General features: G+C 47.2%; 1 protein-coding gene across 5 annotated transcripts in view; it reads left to right on the top strand.

Moving 5' to 3' along the window:
• The first annotated feature begins 7 nt into the window (after positions 1 to 7).
• lrp6 (low density lipoprotein receptor-related protein 6) overlaps positions 8 to 16,476 on the top strand; it is a 35,982-nt gene continuing 19,513 nt past the window's right edge. For 3 of the 5 annotated variants that reach the window (XM_061667292.1, XM_061667295.1, XM_061667290.1), the window contains exons 1-7: positions 8 to 558; positions 3,532 to 3,931; positions 5,801 to 5,998; positions 7,561 to 7,757; positions 8,962 to 9,093; positions 11,724 to 12,120; positions 12,902 to 13,073. In XM_061667292.1, coding sequence (XP_061523276.1) covers positions 495 to 558; positions 3,532 to 3,931; positions 5,801 to 5,998; positions 7,561 to 7,757; positions 8,962 to 9,093; positions 11,724 to 12,120; positions 12,902 to 13,073 — 1,560 coding nt within the window. In that variant the 5' untranslated portion in view covers positions 8 to 494. The remainder of the gene's footprint in view (positions 559 to 3,531; positions 3,932 to 5,800; positions 5,999 to 7,560; positions 7,758 to 8,961; positions 9,094 to 11,723; positions 12,121 to 12,901; positions 13,074 to 16,476) is intronic. The other 2 variants (XM_061667294.1, XM_061667293.1) reach the window with 1 other exon arrangement.

Genomic DNA, 16,476 nt, shown 5'->3' with positions numbered 1-16,476 from the left:
CGTGCGGGATGTGTTTTCCTGTCATTTTGCCATCGAAAGGGTGCTGTTGAGCCCACGGTTCGGTGACGATCGTGGTTATTTTCTTCGGTCGGCCTTCGAGGCGGTCGATCGTCCGACAATAGCGGAGCAGGGGGAGGATGACGGGGGCCGGCGGACGGATACGGAGGAGGCGTCGCAGGACAATGTGTTGGCGAGCTTCGGCTTCCTTGGGAGAGTTGCGGCGTCGTCGCACTTAGCAAACAAGCAAACAACAAACCCGACAAAGGCGACAAAACCGCGACGAAGCCGAGCGAGGCGAGCCGAGGCATGGAAGGCCCGACGGGCATCTGAGCAAGTTGAGCCCAGGCCGAGCGAGTCGTCGGGAGGCAGTCCAGGGGGTTAGAGGCCGCCGCCGACGACGACGAGCACGAGCGCGAGCGTTGCTTGGGCGTCGCGATGTTTTCCCTCGCTGGCCGCTGACGAGCAACGAGAAGCAAGAAAGGCGGCGGAGAAACATGAGCGGCATGGCTGTCGTGCTGCGGACTCTGTTGTTTGCCACTTTTTGTCTGCTCCTCCGAGGTGAGTGCGCGGACAATTTAGCGGGCCTCAAAGTGGGCCGGTGGGCGCTTGTGTTGCGGACTTGTGCCCCTTTTTCGTTGGCCAGCGGACGAGACGCCGTGCTAGCCTAGCACAGCTAGCCTAGCCTAGCCGTGCTAAACCACAAATGGCTTTCTGCACTCTCACTTGTGCGAGTTCGCTGAAAAACGATATCGCGGCTCGTCCCCCAAGACCGCTCCGCTGTGCTCCAACTTTACCCCCAGGCCCCCCTCTTCTCTACTCTCCATTGTTTCACTCTCACTTTTTTTCTTGATCACTCCCCTCAGCCGCTTTTCATTCCTCCTTTTTCCTTCCACTGTTGCGCGAGTTCCACAACAACCCAAACACATCAAACACGCGTCAAAGTTCGGAGCAGCCGACCAACTGCTCGTTTGCATATTCTGCATCGAAATTACAACGTGCATTGTGTCACTATGCAAAAAAAAAAAGTCGCTTTTGTGGATTCCATTAGGTTTTTTGTGTCGTTATTTTTTTCCCCCTCTCCCAGCAAAACTTTTGCTTTTCGGGGGGGGAGAAATGGAATATGCCACTTAGTGGTGCAACAATTAATTGATGAAACAAGTCATCGCTGATTCGATTCATCGGCAACCGTTTCGACATTTTGTCTCCTCGTCCTTTCGAGACCTCGTTTGACTCAAAATTGTCATCATCATTGGAATTGCAGCCTCTCAACAGTAAATATTCTTTGATTTCCGAAGTTTTCCTTGAAAGCTGACTGATTATCTTTGTGTTGAATTAAAATAAGACATTTTAGTCGATTTTTGGACGGACCAAACCAGTAATCGGAATCAGTTTGTTTGTGCATTTCTGCATTGTCAAATTGAAATCATGTCCGGTTTTTGAAAAGGGGATGGAAATTTAAAAAAAACGTGAATCCGATTCATTGACTCATCCCAAAAATGATCAACACATGGATCGATCATTCAAAGAATTGTTAGTTGCCGCCCTAATCTGGATTACTCGCAGTGCTTTTGTGTATTCTTCTGTTGAATCTTGTCGCAGACAAACTTGAGGTTTTGAGAGGAAAACACGGAATGATGTCATATTCCACAGAGCCAGTGGCGAGATATTTCAAGAGGAAAGACCCTCACCACTGTGCTTGATGGATAATCACCCAAAACTGGATGACTCGTAACCCTCTTTCTACTGCACTCTTATTCAGGGAACTACCTATAAATGATGCTTTAATCAAGCCACCCTTCTGGTATGGTTCTACTTATTTTGGACCACCTTCCTATTTTCCTTTTTTTCGATTTGTAACTCCACCTTTCCGTGAGGCTTTTCTTCCTAATGCTAACTTTCTATTCTTTTTCTTCACAATACTGCCTTTTATTCCGCCATCTTTCTGTTACTTTTTTATTCGTTTCGTTTTTCGTCATAACACTACCTTTTTCAAAAAGGCATTTCTTCATGATGCCACCATTTGATTGCGCTTCTATTCAAAACATCACTCGTCTGTTACATTTGTGTTGAACATTTTGAAGTGGTTTTCGACAACGCTGCTTGTATTGGACTTATTCATAAGAGCACCTTTTACGACATCTCTGTTCACAACGGCATCTTTGTATGGCATTTCTACTCCTATCGCCTTTTTTTTCAGTCCATTGGAAAGATGGCATTACGAAGAGAAGAAAACGACAAAACTTGATGATCTGAGTAGAAATGTAATACAAGGATGCTGTTGTGAACAGAAATGTCATAAAAGGTGCTCTTATGAATAAGTCCAATACCAGTGGACTGCTACGCAGTGCCGAACAGCTCTCCGGTGTTTATACAAAACTATTTCTAATGGGTTTTGACTGTGGGCAGATAGCCCCACTTCAGAAAGCATCCACCATTCTACCGATTTCTCAAATCCCCAAACTCCAGGCACCAGTTGCACTTACATCCCTGGTTATGAAGATTTTCCCCAAAAACCTCGAGATCTGGTGTGGTCCCTCTTCGAGATGGCAAATTAGACCCTCGACGGTTTGTTCGCCGACCTGGTAAAGGTGTCGAGGATGCTAAACCTTTATATTCTGGATCATGTGAACAAGCAGCTTGACAAACCAACGGCTTATGCACGTTTTTAGAAAGATGCAGCCCGACATTTTGAGTGTCTCGCATCCGTTTTTAGTAGACATTACACCGATTTTATCAGGCTGATCGGTATCGGCCCATATTTGGCATTTTGTGATGATCGGCTGATCGGCTTTAATGTCATAATTCGCCGATCGATCGGCTCCGCAAAAGACATCGCCAACGTGCACGGTACATTTGAATCCAAAAGCTAGTTTATTTTTAGCCTTATCGCGTTTCTTTTGACGTAGTATTGGAAATATCTGACGGCCAATAAAGTTATTTAAAAAAAAAAAAAAAACGTCAGCAGTGTGGAACGGACAACACGTAACGCCCGGATCAGACTACAAGACAAATTTGCTCGTTCACGATTGCACGATGTCAGACGACTGCAATCAAATCTTGTATTCCGACACCGCCTCATCCCGCAAGACAGACAAAATGCAATAATAAGGGATTTCGATGTGTGGGAGTCACAAAGAGCACCATAACTAACTTTCTATTACGCTTCCACAATGGAACCTCATTAGAACGGACTATTCGGGGCGGGAGGAGGGGGTGGTGTCGTCTGATAGCCGCTGTTACATGAAAACTTTTTTTTTGTGGCCATATGCACCCATATTATTGTATATTTATTACGTTGTTTTGTACTTTTTTCGTGGCCTCTAACGGCCGATAGTTATTGTCAATAAATATCAAAAATGTTTGCAAAGTTTTACATTTGATCGAAACTTACCACACTGTTAAGTGTAAAATGCATGTTAGTAGTGAAAAAACAAAAAAAATAGCAACATAGCATTTTCACGGTTATTGTTTGACGGTGACGTTGTTGTGCCAAGTTGACCAATGCGGCGGTCGGTGCGTCCGTCCCCCCAGGCGAGCCGCTGCTGCTGTACGCCAACCGGCGGGACCTGCGTCTGGTGGACGCCGCCCGCGAGCGGGCCAACGCCAGCGTGGTGGTGGGCGGCCTGGAGGACGCGGCGGCCGTCGACTACGTCTTCTCGCGAGGGCTCATCTACTGGAGCGACGTGAGCGAGGAGGCCATCAAGCGCACCGTTTTGGACCAGTCGGGAGGCGGGGTCGGCGTCCGCACGGTGGTGCCCGGCCTGGCCTCTCCCGACGGGCTGGCCTGCGATTGGCTGGCTGATAAACTCTACTGGACCGACTCGGAGACCAATCGCATCGAGGTGTCCGAGCTGGACGGAACCTTGAGGAAAGTTCTCTTCTGGCAGGAGCTGGACCAACCCAGAGCCATCGCCTTGGACCCCGCGCGAGGGTCAGTCAGTCAGTCAGTCAGTCAGTCGTCCGTCCGTCCGTCCGTCGGCACGCGGGCTCCCATCTACTACTGCCCGAACTACTACTCCCTACTACTTGTTCCTCATGCTCCCATCTTGTCCCAAAGTTTCCATCCGTTCTCCGTACCGTTGCGAGTGTGCTGGAGCCTATCCCGGCCGACAGCTCGTCGCAGCCCAAAGTATCTATTTATTCCAAACACTTTACTCGTGCTTCCATCTCGTCTAAGCCTACGGCCTGAGCGATTTTGTCTGAAGTTTTACCAATAAAATCCAGATATATTCTTATATTCTTTCTCATGAAACAGTAAACGCTGTTCAGTGTTGGAGTCAGTCAGAATGAGAGCCGTGTGCCGTTTGTCCAGTAGATGGCGCTCCTGACTCCATTCGAGCCAATACGCGCGTACGTACACGGTTGGCCCAGTTGTCGCTCGGCCGAGCGTGAACGAATACCGTGTTTCTTTCGTTGGGGCAGCAGACGTTCCGGAGCGCGATATTGTTATAACAGCACCAGGTGAACATGGAGAACAATACCAAAGGTCTAAGTGGTCTTCAATCCACTGCGTAGAATCGGAGATAGTTTTGGCGAAGTTGCAGAGTTTGCATGATTGTGGACACGCACGTTTCTTGACGGGAAACTTTGCTGCCGTTTCAGTTGAGCTCTCTCTGTACGTCAAATATTTCAAATGCAACTCTGTCATGTCTGCCATGTTTTGACGTCTGAGAGAGGCATCGCTGGGTTTTATTTTGAAGTCGTCACAAATAATGGAGTATGTTCAATGGGATTTAATGGTAAAGGGCATCGTGCATTCATAATAATTTGCCGCTTCACTCGTTCTGTTGCTTATAGATATTAAAATACATTTATGAACTAATTTCAAAGATGAATTAATGACGTGCTTTTTTAAAAATTATTATTATTTTTGGACTTGAAAATTCCTCTCTGTTTTAAAATTAAACAAATATTAAAGTGTTGTAAAACTTGTAAGAGTAAAGGGACCTAAAAAAAGTTATATCTTTCTTAAATGAATTGGTTATTGGAATTTTGTTCTGCCAAATACCGGAATGGGCGTCAGCCTAAAAAAAATCCATTCGCTCGGGCACGAGTTCAAACATTTCCATCCATTTCTGACACTTATTCCTGATGCTTCCATTTAGTCCAAATGCTTCCAAACAATGCTTCCCAATGCTTAAATCTGCTCCAAACATTTCCATCTGTTCCCAACATAACCGTCTATCTCCAAAATGTATTCGGAGGGCATCCCTTTAGTCCAAATACTTTCATTTCTTTCCATTTACCAGAAACGTATTCTTCCTGTTTCCGTCTTGTTCAAATGCTTTCAAATGGATTGCAAACACTTCCTGACCCGCTTAGCGTGTTAGCTTCCAGAGCGCTCGTCGATCGGCCGCTCGACTGTGTTGCGCGCGCGCGCGCGCGTGCGTGTCGGCGTGCTTCCCCGTGCGTGCGTGCGTGCGTGTGTTGTCGGCGGCGGCGGCCTCGCCCGTGGGTTGCGAGGAAAAGCAGGATGAAGACAAGGATGAGGTGGTCTTCAGGAATGTGAGGAGGAAACCCAAAAAACGATTTCACGTTTGTTTGGACAAATGAAAGCCCGGCCGGTCTGCGTCGCGTTCTCGTTCTTCTCACTTTCTGCGCACGTCTCCTTTGCCGTCGCTCGAGCGAATGTGCTTGTGAGCGCGCGAGCTCGATGCATCTGTCGCAGTCGACGTCGCGGCAGTTTTGTTTGTGGTTGCCTCGCAACGATGAAGCTGCATCCTCATTGGATGGAGAGCGTGGACGCACTTGCGGATGACTGACAGCGTGCATGTGCGTGTGTGCGTGCGTGCCCTCGCAGCTTCATGTACTGGACGGACTGGGGCGAGATCCCCAAGATCGAGCGGGCCGGCATGGACGGGACCAACCGCTCCATCATCGTGGAGCGCGACATCTACTGGCCCAACGGACTCACGCTGGACTACGAGCAGCGCAAGCTGTACTGGGCCGACGCCAAGCACAACTTCATCCACAGGTGCCACCTGGACGGCACCAACAGGTAGCGTGCCGCGAGCCTGCAACAAAAACACAAACACGCTGGTGAAAAGCACCAAATGTGTGTGCTTTTATTGTGTTGTGTCCTTTGGTCGGTGCTGATATGAAATGGAGTTTATTGATTACAGATGTTAAAGTTAGATTTGCTGCTGGTGTAATGACGACACGCTGCTTTCAACAGAAAAGTCTAACTTTGAACTCTCCGGCTAACTGAGTAACTCACGATTGGATTTTGTAGTCGTCGTAGTTTTCCTCTCGCGCGGCTGTCGTCGTCGTCTGCGTGTAATTGCTCGGCTGTTTGAAAGCTTTTGGACGGAGGGTTTTCTTTTGGAGAGCACGACGGCTTCCTGAGTGCGTTCCCGGTGTGCTGCTTCCTCCGCTGCTGGGGAATATGCGGTCACGCCGCGTGACTTTCATTCTTTACTGTCACACTGTGTCAAAATGCTGAGTGTGCTCGGATTTGCCGTTTCAACGTGGAATGAGGTTGTTCCCTAAATTGTCCACTAAAAAGTCCACTTTGCTTTGTATGCTGCATGATCATTTGTCCTTCCCCACTTGTGAATTACTAGAATTAGCGACGTGACAAGATTTCCCCAGAATGACTGTGTGTCAAAATGGTTGGAGCGGCCGCTTCCCCCTGATTACGACGCAGCAAGAATTTTGAAAATCGGAATGGAATTGATTGGAGGGGTTCCGGAGAACATTTTTGTCTCCAAAATCTGGTTGAAAAAAACAAAAAGTCTTTAAATCGAGTCAACTCACAGTACAACTCGCGTCGTCACCTTGACTGTTTGGTTTTGTCTGCTTCTCAGGGAAGCCCTTCTCTGATTGGCTGGCAAGTGTCAGTTTAAAATAGCCACCACTAAAATTCCCAGGGAGGCTTCTCCGAGTGAACACGTCAGAATGAGCGTGACCCGAAAGAAGTCGTTTTAAATTTTGCAAACGGACGGTTATTAGTGAGAAGAGCAGTAAAATCGGTCGTGGACGTTTGTCATCAATTGAGAATGTGTTTGTTCTGGAAGATTTGAGAGGTCTTCGAAGTGCTCATTCCATATGTTTCAGAAAATACCACAAATCTGGCCACACCATGATGCGTTTTCATGCAAAACGGGAAATTGTCTGGTTGATCGCCACCGTTTGAACGCTAGAACTCTGTCATAAACCGGGTTGTGCCATATGACTGTTTAGTGACATAATGGCAAACGTATTCAGAAGAAGCGATTTCGGGCTTTTCCCAGTCGCCACTGCCAGTGACATGCGTGATTTCTTTGGCACAGTTTTTATGCCGGAGCCCCTTCTTGATGCAAGCCACCCATTATTATTATGATTATGATTATTTTGTATTTTAAGGGGCTGTGGGGGGTTTGAGACCGGCGGTGTTTGGGTACCTGTGCGCCGATTGGGAATCGAACCTGCGCCATCTGCATCAAAGGCAGCAGAGTGGAAAAAGATGAATTGTGTGGCTAATTGGTTATATTCACACGACACCTACATCACAAATGAGATGTGTGGTTTTGAAAATGTGTGCTTGAAAAGTGAAACCTGTTCGCTGCGGTGTGCGTTCAGGGAGGTTGTGGTGAAAGGGGAGCTGCCGCACCCGTTCGCTCTCACCCTCTTCGAGGACACGCTCTTCTGGACCGACTGGAACACGCACTCCATCCACTCGTGCGCCAAACACAATGGCGCCGACCAGCGCGTGGTCCACTCGGACATCTTCTCGCCCATGGACATCCACGTGTTCAGCGCTAAGAGGCAAACCCAGCGTGAGTAGCCCGTTTTCTCGTCCAGTTGCACATTTGATCCACACGCACGCGTAATGAACCCATCGCTCATAAATCATGTTGTATTTTGTGTTTTTGATGAAAATGCCTCAGAGAAGTGCTCCCTTTATTTGTTTGGGCCATTTTCACCAATAATGTTGGCCAAATTTCCAATTGTAAAAGGCACTCTCACTATATTGCCGATTTTGAAGCCATTGTTTTTACAGTGCACAGGCAAGTCCCATTTTGGAGTTGCGCGCCTTCCGTGTAGTAGCACAGCGTGCTGGGCGGCACTGAGCTCTACTGCATGAGTGTCGTCAAGAGCAAGAAGAAGAAGAGGCAGCGGAGGCCAATTGTAGTGGCTTCAATGCTTTGACATCATTCCGTTACCATCATGATCACATGTGGTGTGAAACATTGAATTGGGTTCCAACTTGAAGTTGGTCTTTACAAAATACATTCAAAGTAGAATACACACTCTCAGAAATGTAAAACCCCGAAGTGACATTTGCACCCACATTGAGCGTCACATCTTAAAACCCAACTTCATATGTCGAGCACTCGCAAAAGCGGTGAACCCGCGCGAACAGAGCTGGGTTCAAATCGGGCAAAATCTGCGAGTCATTGACATCCCCCCGCCCTCCCTTAAAAGGGGAATAATTCAGATGAATCAATTCCCTCACGTCACCTGTTAGTCCCTCGACGCCAAGATGGTGGCAAAGCACTATTTACGTCGACATGAAACTCCTCAAATCACTTTAACGCAGTTCCTCGGCACCCGTGGCCACAAGATGGCGCCAAACTAATAGTTTTATTCCTTTGGCCTGAGCCCAAAAACAGCAAATAGGCGTGTTTGTTCAGCAAATAGTGAAGACGAGGTTAAAAGAAATCTGCAAATGACAGTGAAGTGCACACGTGAAGAAATGTAAAAGTCCACGTTGACATTCATACTTGCGCTTAGCCTCACATACAGCTGACCAAAACTACAAATGGTCCCTTCACGCTCCCATCACTTTGTTTCCAAATGTGAAAACAGCCGAAGCTACCAGTCGCGCTCACATTGTGCGTTGTAATTTCGTCAGAGAAATAAATGATGACATTGGATAAGGGAACACAAGACTAAAACGGACAGTCAATAAATATTTGAACTTTCTTGTCAGTGTCCTGCTGAACGGAAATGTAAGACGTTTTGTGTGTGTGTTTGCAGTGAGCACGCCGTGCTCGCTGAACAACGGCGGCTGCTCCCACCTGTGCCTGCTGTCGCCCGACGAGCCCTTCTTCCGGTGCGCCTGTCCCACCGGGGTGCAGCTGCTGCAGGACGCCAAGACCTGCCGTGACGGTCAGCGCATCCGCCGCACCCGACGCCGGCTTGGTTCAAAACTCACACGCGACACTCGAGACCGTTACTCGCCGACGTCGTACACGTCGTCTGGGCTGGGCCGCACGTTCCAGTTGATTTGTCAGGACTATATATGTAGCTGCTGCTACACTTTTGCGGATTCAAAATGATTCTGATTCTGACCTGATAATGAGCTAATTTACAACCAATTCCAATGAAGCTGGGATGTTGTGTTAAACAAATAAAAACAGAATACAATGATTGCAAATCATGTTCAACCTATATTTAATACACGACAAAGACAAGATATTTAATGTTCAAACTGATTAACTGTATTGTTTTTAGCAAATAATCATGAACTTAGAATTTGATGGCTGCAACACGTTCCCAAAAAGATGGGACAGGTGGCAAAAAGACCGAGAAAGTTGAGGAATGCTCATCAGACACCTGTTTGGAGCATCCCACAGGTGAACAGGCTCATTGGGAACAGGTGGGCGCCACGATTGGGTAGAAGAGGAGCTTCCCTGAATGGCTCAGTCATTCACAAGCGAAGATGGGGCGAGGTTCACCTCTTTGTCAACAAGTGCGTGAGAAAATAGTCCAACAGTTTAAGGGTTAGTTCTAAATTCATGATTATTTGCTAAAAACAATCAAGTTTATCTGTTTGAACATGAAATATCTTGTCTTTGTAGTGTATTCAATTCAATATGGGTTGAACATGATTTGAAAATCATTGTATTCAGTTTTTATTTGTTTAACACAACGTCCCAATTTAATTGGAATTGGGGTTGTACAAAAGCATCATCAGTGTTGCCAAATTAGCACTTTAGCGACTATTTGCCGAAAAGCCGCTCACAAGTCCTCCTAATTTGGGAGGCGGGAATGATGAATTCACTCATTCCTTACTCGCCAATCACCACAAGGGATTTATTTTAGTGAACATTTTAGGAACTATCGAGGGCCACAAGTTGAAGTGGTCGATCCAACCACGCAGCATTTTGATCGACCGTCTTTTAGCGGACGTTTCTATCGAATTACCGCTAAGAAACAAAAGCAATGAGCGGAATCCCTTTCATATTGTGTTCTCGTCAATATTTCGTTTGATTATTCCATTCTGGGTGACACGGCGGACGACTGGTTAGCACATCTGCCTCACAGTTCTGAGGACCGGGGTTCAAATCCCGGCCCCGCCCGTGTGGAATTTGCATGTTCTTTCTGTGCCTGCGTGGGTTTTCTCCGGGTACTCCGGTTTCCCCCCACATCCCAAAAACATGCGTGGCAGGTTGATTGAAGACTCCAAATTGGCCATAGGTGTGCATGTGCGTGCGAATGGTTGTTTGTTTACATGTGCCCTGCGATTGGCTGGCGACCAGTTCAGGGTGTACCGCGCCTCTCGCCCGAAGGTAGCTGGGATAGGCTCCAGCACGCCCCTGCGACCCTAGTGAGGGGAAGCGGGACAAAAGATGGATGGATGGGTGGATGGATGGATATTCCATTCTGTGGAAGTTGCTGCAAGAGGGAATAAAACTGTTTCAAAGCTCATTTGGTAGAAATCAAGAAAATTCTACAAGGGCGAAAAAGCAAAACTTGTTAATGTCATTATTTTTAGGGATGTTCGATAACGCTTCTTCTCCAGACCGATACTACTCTCAAGGACTTGGCGACACAGAGTATTGATACCACTATTACTTTAGGTACATCAAATTTCAATGAACACAAGACCTATAGTTGTGAACAAAGACATTTCTTTCCCCTTGAGGCAAATGATGATTGGCTGATGTGTCAAACTGCCGCAGTGTAGCACCATCTACAGGCCAGGAGGACTTCATGTTTTTGCCTTCAGTATCGGCGGCTGGTATCGGGAACCACGAGTACCCAATACATTGAAATAAGGCTCGTACTGGCCCGATACTTGGAATCGGTATGCGACCGTTCCTTGTCATTTGCTTCTTTCCATAAGTGAAGGAGGTCAATGATTAAAATTGGAAGTTGGATTTTGGTGAAATAGATTGGATATATTATTTTAAGGCCCGGCCCAACGTGGAGTAGGTGCATTTTTGTTTTTTAAATGGGGTCAGTATTAGTTGTCAAGGACTAACTGGATGCTCATCATCATCATCACAATAGTGCCCCCTCCCATTCATTTACGTTCATTGACGTTGCGCTTGAGTGCGCAGGTGGGAGAGGGTTTTGTGGTGCTTCACACAGACAAAAGCGCCTTTCACTCTTTCACCTCCTTCAATGCGTGTGTGCATGCGCACTGACGTACGTGCATGTTGATGTGTTTGTCTGTGTTGATTTCTGTATGCACGTGTTGATGTGCATGTGCTTGTTGATGTGCGTGTCGACGTACATTTCCGTGTTGTTTGTGTGCGTGTTGACCTACGTGCACATGTTGATGTGTATGCGTGTGTTGATATGCATGTGTGTTGTGAATGTGTTGTGTGTGCATGTTTGACGTACGTGCGCACGTCTCTACGTGTATGCGTGCGTTGTGTGTGTTGACATACACGTGCACCTGTTGTTTGTGTGCCTGTTGACGTACGTGTGTGCGGTGACCTTTGTGTCCGCGTCGATGTACGTGAGCGCGTGTCGACAGACCATTTGACGTGTGGCTCCCGGTGTCGCAGGCGCCACGCGCATGTTGCTGTTGGCTCGTCGAACGGACCTGCGCCGCATCTCGCTGGACACGCCCGACTTCACCGACATCATCCTGCAGGTGGACGACATCCGGCATGCCATCGCCATCGACTACGACCCGGTGGACGGCTACATCTACTGGACGGACGACGACGTCAGGGCCATCCGCCGCTCCCTGCCCGACGGCGCTGACGCCCAATTCGTGGTCACGTCGCAGGTCAACCACCCGGACGGCATCGCCGTGGACTGGATCGCACGGAACCTCTACTGGACCGACACGGGCACCGACCGCATCGAGGTCACCAGGCTCAACGGGACCATGCGCAAGATCCTCATCTCCGAGGACCTGGACGAGCCCAGGGCCATCGTCCTGGACCCCGTGGCCGGGTGACTGCCCCTCCCCCGTTCGGGGTTCTTCCGGCCTCAAATTTACTGTGGTCACGCCAACGCTTTTTCTGTCAAATATTTGCATGCATTTTGTTGTTTTCTATCTTGAATTATTTTGGTTCATGCGCGTCTTGTTATTCTGTCCCGCTTTCTGCATAAAAAGTCTGAATGCAGCAAACCAATGAACAAAAAGAAAAAAACTGAGATGAAATTTTCCTGATACATTTGCAAGCGGAAAGAAAACGATGGTTTTAGGAACTCCTTATGAGACAATATCGCAATTGCAGCGAAATGTAAGTAGAAGCGCAACAATAAATCGATTATTTGACAACTCATCGATCAAATTAATGGAATACTTTGATAATCAATGAATGGTTTCGCGACGTCTTTTTCTGTAGTCCTCCACGAAAGCAGACTGATTTTGTGTTTCATCAAAATGTGACAGCTGCTTTGACTTGAGAAAACAATCAACATTTTTGCCAATTTTCTGACTGACGTTACGGACCAAACCAGTAAGTAAGTCAATCCTAATACATTTCTGACGTTTAATATATGATGGAAATAATCAAAGATTCCGCAATAAACCTGAATGCAAAATGCATTTTGATCCGATTGTTCAATTAATCGATAGAAAAATCGATTCTAAAAGTGTTGCCTCGCTCCAAGCCCTAAATTTAAGAGGTTTTTGAGTTGGAGGCAGCAGAAAATGAGTTGGCGTCGCTTGTAGGAGAAAGTCTCCGATGCGGCGGATGTTGTGACGTGGGCCCTCGTTGTCGTTCAGGTACATGTACTGGACGGACTGGGGCGAGCTTCCCAAGATCGAGCGCGCCGATCTGGACGGGACGGAGCGGGTGGTGATGGTCAACACGTCGCTGGGTTGGCCCAACGGCCTGGCGCTCGACTACGACGAGCGCAAGATCTACTGGGGCGACGCCAAGACCGACATGATCGAGGTGGGGGTCAAGTATGTCCGTGCCGTCTCGCTTGGAATTTTTGATTACGGCCGCCTCCAAAAGTATTGGAACGGCAAGGTCAATTGCTTTGTTTTTGTTGTATACTGAAGACATTTGGGTTTCAGATGAAAAGATGAATATGAGACGAAAGTTCAGGATTCCAGCTTTTATTTCATAGTATTTACAGCGAGATGTGGAAAAAAAGAGCCCCTTTTGTTTGAAGCGACCCACTTTTCAAGCAAGCACAAGTATTGGAACGTGTCACTGATGGGTTTTTCTAGTTGATCAGGTGTTGCATTGATTGATTGCTTAAACATTAGTTAGTGCTTGTTTTTGGCTTTGGGTTTCACCTGTGAAAACTGCATTTCCTGTTAAGCAAACATGAAGACCAAAGAGCTGTCTATGGGAGAAGAGGGAATATCGATCAGAGCTATTTTACAAACATTGGACCGAGCCAATACAACAATTTGGAACATCCTGAAAAAGTAAGAAACTACTGGTGTACTGAGCAACAGACATCGAACGGGTCCGACAAGGGTATCAACAGCAGTTGGTGACGGAAACATTGTGAGAGCTGTGAAGAAACACCCAAAGACAACAATCGGTGACATCACTGCCAACCTCCACAGGGCAGGGGTGAAGGTATCACAATCCACTGTTCGAAGAAGACATATACAGGCCATACCACTCATCAGAAAAAAAAATCGGGAGGGCAGATTGGATTTTGCAAAGAAGTACAGAGATGAGCCACAAAAGTTTTGGAACAAAGTTTGACGGACTGGTGAGACCAAGATTAACCTCTCGCAAAGTGATGGAAAGACCAAAGTATGGTGAAAGCAAGGATCTGCTTATGAGCCACAACACACATCTGTGAAGCATGGTGGAGGTCATGTCATGTCATGGCTTGGGCTTGCATGTCTGCTTCTGGAACGGGCTCACTCGTCTTTATTGATGATGGAACACATGATGATAGCAGCGGAATGAATTCTGAAGTCAACAAAACCATTTTGTATGGCAATTGACAGAAAAATGCATCCAAACTAGCTTCATCATGCGACAAGACAATAACCCAAAACACACTGCGAACACAACAAAAGACTTCATCAGGGGGAAAAAGTGGAAGGTCTGAGACTGGCCAAGACATTCGCTGGCCCTTAACCCAATAGAGCATGCATTTTAGCTACTGAAGGGAGAAACCCCCAGAAACAAAACAAGAACTGAAAGAGGCTGCAGTAAAGGGCCGGAAAAGCATTTCAAATGAAGAATGCAACAGTCTGGTGGAGTCAATGGGTCGCAGGCTTGATGCAGTTATTGCAAGGAAGGGTTATGGCACCAAATATGAAATGTTATTCACTTGAAGTTCATTTCATCATGTCTGTTCCAATACTTTTGCTCGGCTGAAAACTGGGTGGCTTCAAACAAAAAGTGCTCTGTCCTAAGCTGTTGAACACATCTACATGTAAATACCATCAAATAAAAGCTGGATTTCTGAACTTTTGTCTCATATTCATCTTTTGATCTGAAACCCAAATGTCTTCAGTATACAACCAAAACAGAGGAATCGACCTTGCTGTTCCAATACCTTTGGAGGGGAGACTGTAGTTTTAAGTCATTAAACGACTTTCGGGAGCCGCTGAATTCTTTTCCACTGAATTTTGCCTAAAAATTCTGTGTTCGAAATCCAAGTCCGAAACAAAAATGTGTGATTTGAAATGGAAAGGGCGGGAGGTTGGACGATTGGTTAGCACATCTGTCTCACAATTGTGAGGTTGCGGGTTCAAATGCGGCCTCGCCTGTTCTTACTGTGCCCGTGTGGGTTTTCTGCGGGGACTCCGGTTTCCTGCCACATCCCAAAAACATGCGTGGTAGGTTAATTGAAGATGCTAAATTGCCCGTCGGTGTGAATGTGAGCGCGAATGGTTGTTTGTCCATATGTGCCCTGCGATTGGCTGGCGACCAGTTCAGGGTGTGCCTCGCCTTTCGCCCAGAGTCAGCTGGGATCGGTGCCAACACGCCCGCGACCAGCATGAGGCTAAGCGGCACAGAAAATGGATGGATGGATGAAATGGAAAAGTCAGATGTGGCAGATCTCCTTCTACAATGTTTTGGTTTGGTTTCCGTGCCGTTTTCTCTCTCCCGGGCGGCGACCGCTCCTCACGTCATCCTCGCCCCCTCAGGCCCCTTCCCCTCCTCAGCGCAGCTCTGGCTTCGTTTTCCTCCTTCCCCCCCCCCCCCCCCCCCCTTTCTTTTCTCCCGGTGGCCAGATCCCACATCTGGTTCCGATTGTGGTTGCGCTGCAGCTGCGGTGGGCTCCGTTTAGAATAGAAGCAGAATGTGAAACATCGCCACACTGTGGTCAAACCTTTTGGCTCACCATGGAAACTTGTTTTTTTATATTTAGACCCCCTCTATAAAAACTGTACATAGATGTGTACACTAATCCCCCACAAGATCGCAGTCCTCATATATCATGGTTTTTCAGTTAGAAATATATATTTTTTTGTGTTTAAAGCACATGAGGGGGGTTATTTTAAGTCTTAAAGCTTTTTTTTTTTTTCTTCCAAATATGTCCTCTCTACATTGCAGATATCCACCTATGACGCATGAGTGTGGAATGTAACTCCAGAATGAACAGGCGATCGCTGCCTGTACAGTACAGGTTGTCCGTGATGTGTATTTACAATCCAACAAAAGCAAATGAGTAGCCAAATGTGCTTAAATTCTTCCAAAATGAAAAGTCGATATTGGAAGTTTTGTTGATGGCGTGACGTTGGATGTCTTCCGTGCGTCGCCCTGCAGTTTCGCTGAGTGTGCGTATCCGATTTTGTTTCAATAAACCACAATACGTGTTGTGCTTTTTCTCTTGGAGTCGTAGCATTTTTTAAGATGGTAATTTAAAAGAACCGATTTCATCAACAGGGTAACAGAAATATATTTTGTGGGGACTCCCTTTTTGTGTGTGATTCCTGGTTTGGGTTGGTTGGGTGATTGGTCTCTGGGTTGGTGGTTTGCTTGGTTTCCTGGGTTTCTCAGCAAGTTGTTTGTCTAAAAAGATGTCAACGCACCTATCGTAGCAGATGGACTCCTGAGTGTGTCCTGGCACACAGGAAGTGATGTCATGTGACCAGCAGCTGCACCTGTCAGGAACCGCAGCCGAGCGTGTGATTTATGTTCACGTTGACAGGAACATAGGAACATAACGTGTGCTGTCCGTTAAACGGGATCGTCGGGTGCTTGATCACGTTTGAGCTTGACATGACACAGTCAAGGGAGGTCTGTGCGCGCGCGCGCGAGTTGCGCAAGCGTGGACAAATGTGTGAGCCACGTGTTGCTGCGCTGGTGAGCGTGTAGGCCAGCAGGAGGCGTGACGGGAACTTGAGAGCGTATCAGGACACGCACCGAC

The sequence above is a fragment of the Phycodurus eques genome, chromosome 22 (assembly GCF_024500275.1).
Source record: "Phycodurus eques isolate BA_2022a chromosome 22, UOR_Pequ_1.1, whole genome shotgun sequence".
In the NCBI taxonomy this organism is placed as follows: domain Eukaryota; kingdom Metazoa; phylum Chordata; class Actinopteri; order Syngnathiformes; family Syngnathidae; genus Phycodurus; species Phycodurus eques.
The sequence above is the reverse complement of the archived record's forward strand: the minus strand, read 5'-3'. Positions and strand labels throughout refer to the sequence as shown.